Source organism: Anomalospiza imberbis, chromosome 5 (assembly GCF_031753505.1).
Source record: "Anomalospiza imberbis isolate Cuckoo-Finch-1a 21T00152 chromosome 5, ASM3175350v1, whole genome shotgun sequence".
Taxonomy (NCBI): domain Eukaryota; kingdom Metazoa; phylum Chordata; class Aves; order Passeriformes; family Viduidae; genus Anomalospiza; species Anomalospiza imberbis.
Window position 1 is genome coordinate 5,773,299 of NC_089685.1, and position 14,894 is coordinate 5,788,192.

General features: G+C 42.4%; 1 protein-coding gene across 18 annotated transcripts in view; it reads left to right on the forward strand.

The window, feature by feature from the left end:
• The window catches only part of CELF2 (CUGBP Elav-like family member 2), a 543,574-nt gene that overhangs the window by 514,905 nt on the left and 13,775 nt on the right, over positions 1–14,894 (forward strand). For 8 of the 18 annotated variants that reach the window (XM_068189476.1, XM_068189481.1, XM_068189469.1 and 5 more), the window contains 2 exons: positions 7,031–7,162; positions 13,783–13,980. In XM_068189476.1, the coding sequence (XP_068045577.1) occupies positions 7,031–7,162; positions 13,783–13,980 (330 nt within the window). The remainder of the gene's footprint in view (positions 1–7,030; positions 7,163–13,782; positions 13,981–14,894) is intronic. The other 10 variants (XM_068189464.1, XM_068189470.1, XM_068189474.1 and 7 more) reach the window with 3 other exon arrangements.

Genomic DNA, 14,894 nt, shown 5'->3' on the forward strand with positions numbered 1-14,894 from the left:
GAAGCATTACCCACACAGTGTAGTTGTGGCAGCCTAGAACCAAAACCGCAGGTGAGAGTTAAGTGGCCTATTCAGTGTCAACCTCTGTTTCTGTAAACAGACCCAAGAACAGAAACTGGTTCTACTGTTCAGTTTTCAACACGTCTTCATTCTTCAGCCTTCTTTCATTCTGCCTTAGTGTGAGCTGACTTTCTCTACTTTTCTCCTGTGCTGCTCTAATTCCCATAGAAAAATTGAGGTTGGAAGATCAGTTGGGTCTGTGGCCCAACTCCCTGCTTCTCTGAGATCAGGTTGATCTAAACAAGTCTTAAAAACCTCCAAGGACATGGATGGAGCAATCTGGGTAATCTGTTCCGGTGCTTGACAATCCTCACAGTACAAATGTTTTTAATTATATCTGAATGGAACCTCCCTAGTTTCAATGTACTTCTCATCTTCCCTGCTTGTGCTATTTCTCTATCTAGTGGATGAACTCCTCTTAGGCACTGGGGGGCTGCTTTAGGTTCACCTGGAGCCATGTCTTCTCCAGCCTGAACAAGCCCAGCTCATTACACGATGAGTGCTGGAGCCCCTGACCAACTTGCTGACCTTCCACTGAGCTCCCTTCACCTCATCAATGTTCTCCTTGCAATGAGGAGCGCAAATCTGCATGCAGTATTCAGATGTGATCTAACAAGCACTGAGTAAAGAGGAAACCTGGATTTCCTGGCTCCTCTTACACAGTCTGAGATGCTGTTTGGTTTCTTTGCTGCCAGTGTATGCTGCTGGCTCATGGTCACCTCCTACCAAGACTCCCACAGGTTCTTTTTCAGCAAAGCTTCTCCCCAACCCCATCCATCCCCTGCTGTGTTATTGAAGGGGATTATTCCTCCCCAGGTGCAGGACTTTGCATCTATCCTTGTTAAATTTCATAAGGTTCATGTTGGCCAGTTCTGCCCATCTGAATCCCTCTGAATGGCAGCCATTTAGTCAGCACCAGTGTCAGATCCATTTTATCTGGCCCTTGGAGTCAGTGAGCTTAGGAAGGCAGTAGAAAATCAGAAATACACCTAAATTCAGCTCAAGAAAGAGGATTCTGGACTTAGACAACTGCCAATACAGATCTGCCAGGAGTGTCTCTTAAAAGAGAACATCTTCTCTGCAAATTCTCATGCTTAGCCACAGAGATGCTGAACCTAAAATCTGTGGGCAATATTGATCCCTGATGCACTACTACATCATCTTAACTGGAGCAAAAGAAGTACTTGAACACTGAGTTATTTAAACTCTCCATTAAGTAAAACAATAAGAACGAAATTGTTGTTCATAAGTGAGTGGTGATAAGCAAGTGGCTGATATCAGACTAAACAATGAGCTTCCTGTTGTGCCATGCATTTGTAGTGACAGACAATTGTGGAGTGTAACCAAGGGCTGCCTAAAGAAAAGCTGTCAGCAGGGCTGACACAGTTACTTACTGTTGTGGATCTCTGTGTGGAAAGTCCCAGCATTTTTAAGCCGGTCTTGGAGCTGCCCTGAAGCCCTGCAGCACCAGAAATCTGGTTCTGCTCCAGAAACATTATAGCTGCTCTTCATATGGATGGGATTGGCAGGGTGTAGAACAACTTTCCATGCCCACAAAGAGCTGAAGCTGCCCTTGCTTTTCTTTGCCCATTCTGTCTGCTAGTCCTGCCCTGAAACCAAAATAATGTTTCCAATAAGAAACTTCACTTAAAATGTTTATAATGCCTCATGTGCTTAGTATCTTACTCCAAGACTTGCAGTTTGTGTATTATTTCCAGACAGGATACCCATGTTGGAAAAGGAGGAAGGGAACAAGACAAGGTGGAGAGGAATGGAGAAGTGCACAATTTACACTGCCCATAAATAGTGCCAAGTTAGCACATATAGCAGGGAGTTTCCAAGAGATCCAGGGTTTTTTTTCTGGTATAGGACTTTGCTGAGAAGTCACTGGATATTTTCTTTTCACTTAGACATTTACCAAACAAAATTAAGGAAAGAATGAGCCTGACTACACACTGCAAACTATTTCTCTGCTAAAACATAGTGGCACATATGTGATTGGAATAGGTCCTTTCCTTCAGTGCAACAGTCAGAGGTGAGTTGTTTAGCTCTTTGTCTTCAGCAGCCTTCCTAGACTCTGACCTCCACTGTGGGAAAAGAACTCCTGAAGATCATCAGAGAGATGGAGCACCTCTTCTATGAGGAAAGGCTAAGGAAGTTGGGGTTGCTCAGCCTGGAGAAAGCTCCAGGGAGACTTTATTGCAGCCTTCCAGTACTTAAAGTGGGCCTGCAAGAAAGATCAGTACAAACCTTTTAGCAGAGTCTGTAGAAATAGGACAAAGGGCAATGCTTTTAAACTAAAAGAGGGTAGATTTAGACTACATACAAGGAAGAAACTTTTTTATTATGAGGGTGGTGAGACACTGGCACAGATTGCCCAGAGAGGTGGTGGATGGCCCATCCCTGGAAACAGTCACAGTCAGGTTGGATGGGGCTTTGAGCAACCTGTTCTAGTTGAAGATCACTCCTTGCTCATCTTTAAAGATACCTTCCAATTTAAACCATTCTCTGATTCTATGACTCACTTTATAAATAGTCCTGAGACATGAGAATGGTGGGATTTGCCCAAGGCTATATTACAGACAAGCATAGGTCTGTGGTTTCAGTATAGCAAGAAGCTCTACCAAGGGCACTCCTTGGTGTGAGGTGTAGGAAGTAAATAGGCATGACAAAAAATGTGCCTGTGCCTCTAAGATGCAGCTTTCTAAAAGACAGGCAGCAACTGTGAAGAAGCAGAAGATCTTGCAACAAAAATCATAGCAATTGCTTTATCCAGGGCAGCACAAGAAGTTTGAAGGAAAACTGGGAAAGGCACCAGTAGCATCTGGTAGTTGAGCTCATCCATGTGGTCTTTAGGGCAATTCAGCCCAACCTGAAATAGAAATCTAAAGGTAGGGTGTCTGAATCATTAAATCTCAGAAAGAGTCTAGTTTTGACTAGACTAGCTTAAACTAACAACAAGGCTGCCAAAGGTGGGGAAATTAATTCCATCCACAGTCTGTGTAGCAAAGCCAAAGAAATATTTACACATCATTGCCTTTCCTAGATGCTGTTATCCTGAATCTAGTTTTCCAGCTGAAGCAAATCCAGATGATGTAAATCATTATGACTCTATTGACATAAGCTAGCCAAAAGAATGGCCAAAAGTTTCTATGCTAATTCCTGTTGTTCTTTTAGGTTGGCATAGTTTTTAGGAATTGTGTTGAAGTGTTGCTTAAACTAAAATTTAAAAGAAAAGTGGCTCATTGCTGTTAAAAAAAAAAATCACTGACCTAAAAGGTGTTATAACCATTTATAGGCAGAAGTGAATGTTTTGAGAACATTTGAAAATGCCAGCTCCTTCCAGCCTTAAAGATCTCCATGAGTGCAGCATTACTAACAAAAATATCTGTATTGTGTAGAGCAACCACTCCAAATAAAAGCGTGTTCTCTGTATCAAAGAGAACTCTGTCAATGAATATATTAACCAAAGGCCAAGTTTCTTGGCTTGAAGCTTGAAGCTGATAGCGAAAATTTCATCTGTTAAATGGAGGAAGCATAATAAAAGGAGGGGCAGGCACTGAACTCTTCTCTGTGGTGCCCAGTGACAGGACCTGAGGGAATGGCCTGAAGTTGTGTCAGGGGAGGTTTAGGTTGGATACTAGAAGAGGTTTTTCACTGAGAGGGTGGTTGGGCACTGGAACAGGCTCCCCAGGGTGGTGGTCACAGCACTGAGCCTGACAAGAGTTCAAGAAGTGTTTGGACAATGCTCTCAGGCACAGGGTGTGACTCTGAGGGTGTCCTGTGCAGGGCCAGGAGTTGGACTTGATAATCCTTGTGAGTCCCTTCCAACCCAGCATCTTTTGTGATTCTGTGAATGTTCTGGTGTGGAGAATGGAGGGAGTTGCGAAATTTTTTTTCCCCCTTTTTTCATTTATTTGGTGTCAGAGGAACCTGGTAAAACCCAATTTATAAATTATGTAGGGAGCCAATCTATTTTTGTCTTCTGGACAACTAAAAGACATAAATATAGAAAGTATTCTGACAGTGAATTATTCTTCCTTTGCCATTACTCTAAGCATTTGTGGAGCCCAAGAGTTTTGCTGACACAAGAGAGTTATACAGGTTTCCCCAAAGTAGTACAGTCATTTGCTGTTACCACAAGGCATGTGATTTTTCTTCTTTCCCTTCAGTTTAATATATGTTACTTTTTTTTAGTTGAAAGCAACTAGAAAGTGGCAAAGGACAGGAGAAGCATAGTCCTTGTTTCTAGATGGATTTCATCTGGGAGCACACAAAGTAAAAACTTTCAGCTGGTATAAGCCTTCACACTTATCTTGTAGGACCTTTTAACTTTTGTTTCATCTTCCTTTAGATTTCTGGGGGACAAGGCATGCCATTGCTTCATCTGTTGGTTTTTATACGGCATTTTTTTTTAGAAATTTTCATCTCTGTTAATATTTTGGTCCTTTTATAGCCCCTTTATGGTAACATTTTAGCTCTTCACTGTCTTTACCTTTATTTCATACATACAGGCCTCAATCAATTAGTGTGAGGTCTCTCAGGAAGCCTCATGCAGAGGTTGCTTGATCTCTCCAAGCACCCTAAAAAAAGGAGTTCATTTCTATTCACCCCCTGTTCAATAAGGTGGTGGAAACCACGCAATGTGTTCCGTTTCTTTCTTCTCAAAGGAATAATGAGCCAAAGAGGAAAGAGCATTGTCCCACTGCATCTGTGAGGCAGATCACTGCTAAGCCGAAGAAACACCACAACAACATAACACTCGTTCCTGAGGTGCTTTAGGGCTTCACCCAGTATTGTACAGTATGTGCCAAGTCTTTATTCAGGCAAACTAGATAATCTACATTGCAGCTTCGAGTGGGAGAAGCACTGACGCACCTGCTCTTTATTTGCCTGTTGGACTAGAGAAACTTGATACCAAAAAAAAAGAAGAAAAGAGATGTTGGCCCCAGATACTGACCATCCCTGGAGCATGTGTTTGAGCAGCCAGGAATAAGAGCCCCCATAATTCACTGTGGGCTGCACAAGATGGAAGGTTTTAAGCAGATTTTTTTTTGTCTTCTCCAACAGATGTGATGACTATATATAAGCATATGGCTCTTGTTCACAGGAGCTATTTGTCCCCAGCTTTAATGTAATTTACAGGCAGTTTCCTAGTCCCCATTTCTCTAATTTCTTAACTATATGTGTTTCCTCAAGAGAAAATGGTAAAAATCCTCTAAAGCAGAAAATGGATGGAATTTAGTCCAGTCAAAACCAATCAGATCCTTCAGATTTCAGTTTTATATACTTCATTTAAATCTCTTGCTAATGAGCATTGACAGAAACACAGACCAGTGTTGGTCACAGGGAATTCACTGTGGTTTTTTTCTCTTTTCTCTGTTGGTGCCCACATTATCTGAAAAAAGTGGGGTTTTTTACTTGTCTTTTTAATTACTTGTTTAAATCAAAGACATTATTGGATTCTTATTGCTTTGTGGGGACAGATTGAATAATCAAAGCTGCTTCTGTTTGCAACATACAAAATTATTCAAGTTAACATCGCAGATGTTAACAGACAAGGACTGCATAACAGAGTCTGGAAATCTCTCTTCCCCCACAGCAAGAATGTTCTTTGTACTTTGAGGCCCCAAGAGTGTGAAAACTTGTCTTTGGTGGGTCTTAATGTTGCAAAGGCAGGTTATTTGTAGGTTAGAGCTTCAAGGTTTACCCACAGAGTGAAAAAGTTATCTCCTACTTTCTTTACTGGATCTTGTCAGCTCTAGAGACTTCACTTTCTTGAGGGTTCACTGAGTAATCTGATGTGTTTGACAGCCCAAAAAAGCATCACATAAAAGTGGTTTTAACTATTTCATAGCTAGGTAATGAATAGGAGTAAAAAAGCCTGGTTGTAGATATGATGTGCCTCCAGTACATCATCAACAAAACTCTGACTTTAAATGTTCACTTTTCCTAAGATAATGCAATGTTATAACAGAAAAAGAAAGGAAGTCTTTATGACTGATACATGAAAATAGGGCTCAGGAGACAAGCTAAAAACTTAATTGTTTCTGGAGCTTTTATGAGTGTGATTCATCTGGTAAGCCTTTACCTACCTGTAAGTGTTTAATCTACACTGGTTATTCAAGGCACTTCTGTGAGACAGGCAGGTATTTCTAGTTCACCCAACCTATCCCAAATGATGAATTTTTACTACTTTTTATGACGAGTCTCTTTCTCTCCCTAAACACGTAATTTCGATGGATTCATCTTACCACCTTCACGATTCCCTTGACATTGTAGCATCAAGGACATTTTTTCCATCTTTTCCCCTGTGGCAGAGCTTTTGGGGATACATACAGTATCACAGTTGTGCATATACATGACTATCTATGTACAAAGGCCAGGATAAAATCCTGCAATAAAATGAATGGTAGTTATATTTTGCATTTGCCTGCTCATTCTTCTTATTCTAATCTTCAGGTCGTTAAATGAAGTTTATTCAGTGTCCTAGAGCATAGTGTCTTCAGAATAATTAAATTTACTCTTAACATTTGGGGCCCAGAATAGTAATCTGTTGTATGACAAAATTACTGAGTAATTCTTGTTTGTGTAATGATGGACTTTGAGGTGTGTGGCAAATTCTCAAAAGCCTGGTTAGCTGATCAACCTGGGTTTCTAGATTGATTGACAAACTTTTGAGAAAATGTCTGATTCCAGACATACTGGTTTGGTATTTTATTTGCAAATAATAGCACTGAATTTTGTGATCTAGTATTTGCAGTTCTAGACTCACCAACACTTCCCATGAACAATCACACTGTTAATGTCTTGAACAAGATTGGTCTTGTTGATCTCATTTTCTTTTTTCCTTCTCCTTGCAAGTAGCCCTGTTGTGCTCCTGTGTGTGATTGTAAGCTGCTCTGTGATCAAATAAAATAAACAAACTTAATTGCCTTAATTTTGCTTTTTTTTTTTTTTTTCTTTTCAGTGGCTGCATCAACTGCTAATTCCACAGCTGGTGCGGCCATGAATTCTTTGACTTCTCTGGGTACTCTCCAAGGACTGGCTGGAGCCACTGTTGGACTGAATAACATTAATGCACTAGCAGGTACCGTAAACAGTGAGTATTTATTGCTGTGGTGGACAGCCTTCCCCAATAATCATGCCACAAAAACTATCAATTGCAAAGTGATAATATGATTTTTAATCTCTACACCAAATAAGGGGGTCAAGTTGATTCAGTTCTATACTACTACTACATATGTAGTTCTCTGGAGTCTTTTAGTTTCACACAGTTTGTTCTGCAAAGTGAATTTTTCTTCTGTCCCTGCATAAAGACTCCTCTTCTTGCAGTACATATGGAAGGTAAAAGAATTGTTACCAGGGATTTGGTTGTCAAGGTTGTAGGAGAGGCTCCTTTTTCATTGAGGGAGTCTGACAACAGGTATATCAGCCCAATGTAAAAAACCTCACTCAGAAATGTAGTGCCACAGAGGCAATCCTTTAAAACATCTGTAAGAAATATCTAATTGACTTGAGAGCAACATGCTTTAAAAATGAAAGCAAGTCTTTGGCTTTTAATTGGCAAGTATAGAACACGTAGTCAGTCACCTGTAATGCCAGGGCACACACACCTATCCTATGACATCTTAACAAACCCTGGCATCTCCAGCTAAGTAGATGCCACTAGTTGTTAGAACATTCTTCTTTGTTCTTAGCCTTGGTCAAGATTTTCTTGAAGAAGGAGGATTTTTTTAAATTATTGTTTCTGCTACGATGACTTCACCTTTGCCTGTAACAGAAGAGATTTGCCCAGCTGCATTTTCCCCCTCCCTCTTTTTTATTCTTTAGCTGCTGTTGCTCCTTGCATTTCCTTTTGCAATGCAAGGAATCTATTTGGTCATTGCCAGTCCATGACCCATCATAATGTACCCTCAGGAATGGATGTCCTCCTCAGTATCTCTTGCTCACTCTGATGCTCTGCATGATGTCCTTTCTGTCACTGTTACTTGGCTGCTCACCCAGTCTTTTTGTTCTGTGATCTCTGGTTGGCATTGTTGGGAGCTGGGAAGGAAGGGGGCTTATGGATGTCCATGTAGTAATGTTGAATGGTTGCATGGGGTCTCGTGTAAAACAGGACTTGCTTCTGGCAAGGACATGTGCATTTCACACAAAACAACCTCTTTGTAAATAAAACTCAAGGACAACTTAAGAAAAATTAGTATTAGGTCCCAAAATGGCAGATGTTAGTTTCCTTTCTTCTTATTCCATTACTGTCAAAGCAAACCACTGGAAATGGCATGCACAGAAGTCTAACTTGCTTCCTCTCTTCTCGTGAGCTCTTGTAGTAAGACAGCTAGCCTTTCATGAGTAAGAAACTATTAAATGTCCTTTCTGATTAACAGTCATTGTGCTTCACTTGTATAAAAAAATCATAGTATCAAGAGCAAAATATGACATCCCACTCCTTCCCCTCAGCAAGATCCAGGCACACTGGAGCAATCCAACATAGTGTACCCCTTCATCAAAACCAAGCAGGAGTGAATCCTGTGAGCTCATTGTGTGGGAACCCTTTTGTTGCACTCCTTTTAGCACTCCTTGCTAGGCTGCAAGCAAAGAGTTTACATTTTCTAGCAAGTATTTTGAGGTGATGTGTGTGCAAACTTATCTGCATGTGTCATTTGAAGTATTAATGATGTATTCACAGCCTGGTACCAAATTTCAGTTTGTTTTAAGTCACCATTGCTTCCATGGACTTGTACTGACAGTGACTGCAGTCCCAAATCTTCTTCATGGCTGTTTCTATGGATATGTGTATAGCGCTTACAAAATGTATGTGGGTATGTCTGTCTATGTATATATATACTTGAGAGAGAGCTAAAGAGGGGAAACTACTTCCTCATGACACAGCTCGGCATTAGAGCACTTTAAAAGGGAATTTGATTATCACTTTCTGGTACTCATCATGCTGATGATAGGGAAGCATTGCTCAAATTACTATAACCTCCCCTATTTTAATGACAATTTGGGGCTTTTCCTGATGACCATGTCTGACTCAGTCATGCACACTCAAACCCACCTGGGAGATTGCCTTTGGGAAACCTCATGTTCAATAAGTCTGATGCTCCACATTGACATGGCTTATACCATGGTCATAAGCAAGCCCATAAAAAGTATTCACTGGCCATGGACATTCCTGAAGTTAACTGTGCAGCGAATTGGGAATTGAGTGACCTGCTTCTAGCTGGGGAATTAGAAAATCCAAAACACAGATCAAGCAGAGCTTAACCCAAAAATTAATCAGAAGGTGGCACTGACCTAGGGCATTGATTTATACAGAGGTTTGAAGAGATGCTCTTCTGCCTAAGCCAAGTCCTGCCCTGCTCCTGAGAGTCACATGAAGAATGTCTTCCATGCTGAGCTCACTAGAAGACTTTTATCTGTTTTCTCGGTCCTGTCTGGGTCTGTGAAAAGAAGCTGTGCTATGGAGGTTGATGGTGTTGTCACTGTAGAGAGAAGCATTTTACAAAGATGTCTGGGGGCCTTAAATAAAGTGGAGTATGGTAAATTTAGGTGTCTCCAAGGTTTTGGCAGCAGTTGTACCTAGGTGTGGGGATTTAGTTTTCCGGCCGTTATTCTTGAAGCACCTAAAACTTTAAATGGCAAAACATTACACTGTCTGCTTTGAGCATGTAAATTTAACAAATCTAAGTACCAAAAAGAATTATGACTTATGAGGAAAGATTACTAAAGAGGGAGGAAGCAATTCTTTGCAATTAAGAAAGAAGACCATACTTTTGGGATATTGGACAGCTATGGCACAATATTTGTGTGTGACCCCAGGGCAGTAACTTAGCCTTTTTTCCCCCTTATTTACATCTGTAAAACAGAGATAAAACTATTCATGATAGATTTGAAGGTGCCTGAAAAGCACTTTGAGAGACCTTTGGACTTGCCAAGCTTTGTTGCTTTTGTATTATGCAGAGAAACTCAGAATAATAGAAGGCCATAGATGAGAGGCTCCAAAAGGTTATTTCACAGAAGGGAGGAAGGGACCAGAGTTCAGTGTGTGACTGAGATGCATTGATAGAGATAATAAAGAGATGGCAGAGATTCGTAACAGCAGCTGGGCCTTGCAGATTTCTTTAAAACGTAAGAACAGAAAAAGTGTTGGGTGCTTTCTGCAGCTGTGTTTTGCTCAGGAGGGAGGTGTATGCCACCCGTGGGCTGTGGCAGCAGTAGCTGTGCCCTTCCCAGGAGCAGTGCTGTGGGCTGGGTTGCCTGGCTGATGGCCGATCTGGAACCGCTGGGTGGGAAGTGCTATTAATTCCAGGGGAAAGGAGCGAGAGGATGCTGCCCACTGCAACACAAAGCATGTTTATCTAATAGGCCAATGACTCATGAAAGATAACACGGTATCCTAATGCTACTTCTGTTATCAAGTTATTTCAACACTCTAATAAAAAGAGAGATACAAGCTGCTTTATCAGGAGCCTTTAGTTTAACCAGTCCTGTGTGTACATCCATGCAAGCAGTGACACAAACCTTAGTACAGAACAGCAGAGCAGGCAACAGTCAGCCTCAGGATCAAATTATTAGTAGTAGTAATATTTATTTACACAATAATATATTGTATATTTATTATTAAAAATGTTGTTTATATAGTTTTCGTTATTATTATTGTAATTATAATATTTTGAATTCCACTCTGTCACTCCCCCTCCTGAAGTGGACAGGGGAGAGAAAATATAACAATAGGTTTGTGAGTTCAGGTAAGGGCGGGGAGAGATGACTTACCAGGCAGAACACTCCTGACTTGGGGAAATTAGTTCAATTTATTACCAATCAATTCAGAGTAGAATAATGAAAAATTAAACCAAATCTTACAAACACATTCACCCCTCTCCTACCTTCCTCCCAGGCTTAACTTTATTCCTGAATTCTTCACCTACTGTTCCCAGTGGTGCAGGAGGCCAAGGGATGGGGGCTGCAGTCAGTTCATCACACATTGTTCCTGCAGCTCCTTCCTCCTCAGGGGTGGACTCCTCACACTGCTCCTCTGCTCCAGCATAGGGTCCCTCCCACAGGAGAGTTCTTCACCCGCTCCTTCAATGTGGGTCCCTTTCCACAGGCTGCAGCACTCCACAAATTGCTCCAGTGTGGGTCTGTTCCATAGCATTTCCCTTCAGGAACAGGCTGTTCCAGAGTGGGTCCCCCATGGGGTCACAGGTATTGACAGCAAACTACTCCAGTGGAATCCTCTCTCCACAGGTCCTGCCAGGAGCACTGCCTTCCTGTGGGGTCACAGCTTTCTTTGGGCATCCACCTGCTCTGGTGTGGGCTCCTCCATGAGCTGCAGGTGGATCTTTGCTCCCCCATGGACCCCCATGTCCTGCAGGGCACAGCTGCCTCACCATGGGCTGCACCAGGGGCTGCAGGGCAATCTCAGCTCCAGCGCCTGGAGCAGCTCCTGCTCCTCCTTCTCCATCGACGTGGAAGAGCTGTTTCTCTCACGCATTCTCACTCCTCTGTTCTCTAGCTGCAGCTACCATTGCACAGGGTTTTTTCTCCTCCCTCCTTTACCAAGTAACCTCAGAGGTGCTACCACTGTCACCGATGGGCCTTGGCCAGCGGCAGGTCCATCTTGGAGCCATCTGGCATTGGCTCTGTAGGACATCAGGGAGGCTCCCAGCAGTTTCTCAGAGAAACCACCCCTTTATCCCCCCACTACCACCCAAACCCAATACAGTTTTATAACTGGAACGATTATACAAGAAATACCCAGGTCTGTTGATCTCTGACAGGGATTTTTGTTCGAAGCAGTGGCAGCCAGTACCTCCCATCAGGGTACACTGATGCTCTGAAGTGGGGTGAAGGGGAAAGAGAAGTCTTCAAAGTGAGACATTTTATTAAGGAAAGGCTAAGAATATCACATCTCTGTCAAGTGTTTAGTCACACAAATTATAGTAAGATCAAAAGGTATAATTTATGCAGTACAATTCTCTTAATTGGCACAGACTTTGGTGGAGCCAAAAAGGTGCCACTTGAGCAATTGTCCTGATTATTGGAGACTCATAGGAATATGCTTTTCAAATCTACATAAGAGGCAGAAGGATACTGGGGTCAGCATCTTTATCCTCCTCTGTCAATGCTGGATAATTCCCTGCAGTATTCTTCCTGTATCTAAATTAGACGTGATAATGTTTCTGCCATCTTCCTTGAAGATTGCTTCCCAGTCTAATAGATTTAATTATTAATCTACTATAAAGCGTCCTCTGCTTAATTTCCCCACTTTTCCTCAATTTACATACCAACCCTTATTATTGTTCTGAAATTAAGCCCTTTCCTTCTCTTTACCGTTCCTCTGTTTGGGATCTTAATATGACACCACCAGTCACATCTTCACCCACCATTTTACCAACCATAACATTAGACAATGTCTAAGAAATGATTGCTGGTGATTCTGGGTGCCCCCCCCTGCCATTTTTCTAGTGACTGATCTTCTGTACCTCTATGGGCCTGTTAAGCCTTTTAAGTTGTTTGTGAGCTGTTCACCTAGAAACTGGGGAGCTGGGATGGCTAATTGTGCAGTAAACATGCTCTGACTCTTAGTCTTGATGTACTCTCAGTGCTCAGGTTGACATAGGCTGAGTGTGTGAAAGATGAGCAGGGCTCTGAACCCTGCCATGCTTTCAACTTCCAACAGCAAATTCACTTTTCCTGGAATTTCTGACAGACACGCTAGCACTGTTAACTTCAACATAACTCATTTTGGAGTCATGCTGAGCAATAGAAGCAGAGGAGGGAAGCTGTAGCTCAGGAGTTTGTCCACCATCAAATCAGAGTAGTACAGCTCCTTATGCAGCCCACACTGTTTGCACGGATGAGGGATGTCATTTTCTGCACAGCTAGCAATCCCATCTGAAATTTCCTCTTTAGCAGCCATCCCAGTTAAATTACTCTGTTACTTATCAGGATGTAGAATTGCTGTAAGTTAAAAAAAAAGTGACTCTGCTTCCCTTGTGAAGAAAAACATTGCTAGAAATAAATGCTTTTGTTTCTTCATGAAAAATGCCTAGTCTGGATGAAGTATTTTTAGCCACTCTGGGTGTGCTGCTGTTCATCTCTTGTGGAGTGACTGGAGTAACCGGAGGAGGGGGTGGAAGCAGAGAGCATCACAGTCCATCTTTCTACCACAAGCTTAGAGGGACAAAGTCCATAATTGTAGAGGGTTATAATAGAATCATTTAGGTTGAAAAAGACCTGTTTAAAAATGCAGTTAATCAGGGTTCTCTGCTTACTCTGTATAAGCAAAACACTTCTGATCTGGTGTTGTCATGGCTGTTGCTGAAGACTCTGGCCAGAGAGAGTGGCTTTCCTCACAGACTGCTTTTTCCACAGGCAAGGACACAGGTCAAATAGGTCCCACACTGCCAGCCTCAGACACCCACAGCAGAAGCACAGGTGTCAAGGAGGACAAGCAGAGAGGCTCTCAGGAGCACGGAGCTGTAGTACTTGCCAGTAGCAGGCTGCATGCGAGTCCATTTGACTGTGCAACCCTTGTGCTTCTGAAGTGACCCTGATGCCAAAGTCGTGTTCCTTTGTCCTCAGTCCCATTTGGTGACGTGCCGAGCTGCATGCACTGCTGTCGTCGTCAGTGTCGTATAATACCAACGACTTTCGGAAAGCACTAATGAACAAGTGCAATTTCTTTTCTCTATTGTTGGGTTTTTTGTAAAGTTGCTCAAATGCTCTCAGGTATGGCGGCCCTGAACGGAGGACTCGGCGCAACAGGCCTGACGAACGGCACGGCCGGCACGATGGACGCGCTCACCCAGGCCTACTCAGGAATCCAGCAGTACGCGGCCGCCGCGCTGCCCACCCTCTACAGCCAGAGCCTGCTGCAGCAGCAGAGCGCCGCGGGCAGCCAGAAGGAAGGTAAGTGCCCACGCCAGCAAGCCCAGCCCAAGCGGTGCCACGCGGCTGTTTCCTCCTGGAGGCTTCGTGGAAGGCCTCGGGCAGTCTAATCTGTGATTTCTTCTTCCTCCAGTTTTCTCCTGCTTGCCACTGTCACCTTCTTTAACGTCTGATGCGTTTCACTTTTCAGCCATCTGTCCTTCAAGTTGTACTTTGCCACCCATCCCTTCCTTATATAAAAGCATTTACCAACTACCATATGAAAAGGCGCCGCTAACAAAAATCATCCCTCTGTGGATGCAATTTTGTCTTCTGGTTTCCATTTTCTGTCATAGTGGAGTTAATCTGATTAAGGTTTGAGCTAATGACAAGATCCGTTTTCACTTTGAGTGGTTCTTTGCTTAATTGTGGGTCTTGTGAGGAAGCAGCTAAGTGAGTGATTGCCCCCCTCTCCCCACACCAACAGCAAATAAACCTCAGGAAGTTATTGCTAAGAATAAATGAATACTAATTACAAGGTGTTTAGGAAAATGAGGCTACGCTTTTCCCCTCTTCCGTTCCCCTTCATGCTTCCTAGGCATTTTCAGGGGGGTTGTTTCTGTTTTCATTGCTTTCTCCTGTCCTAATTTCCAGCTAATTCTACAAAGACAGGAAAATACTGCATGCTTTCTAAGACTGTACCTATGTTGTCACTACTGCTCTTGCCAAGGATAAGCTTTGGAAATAAACCTAGTATAATATCCTCAAGAGAAATCTTTTTTATCCTCTTTTGAAATAGTATTTTGTACTGTTATGGCATGTGTTTCCTAGGAAGACAAATTTGGCATTCCCCCAGCTGGTTATTGTATAGCAACACTGGAGTTAAAATGTATATTTTCTCTCAAATGTTTCCTTTATTTGCTGCTAAAAGCTTGAATTATTTAAAATTAAAAGGG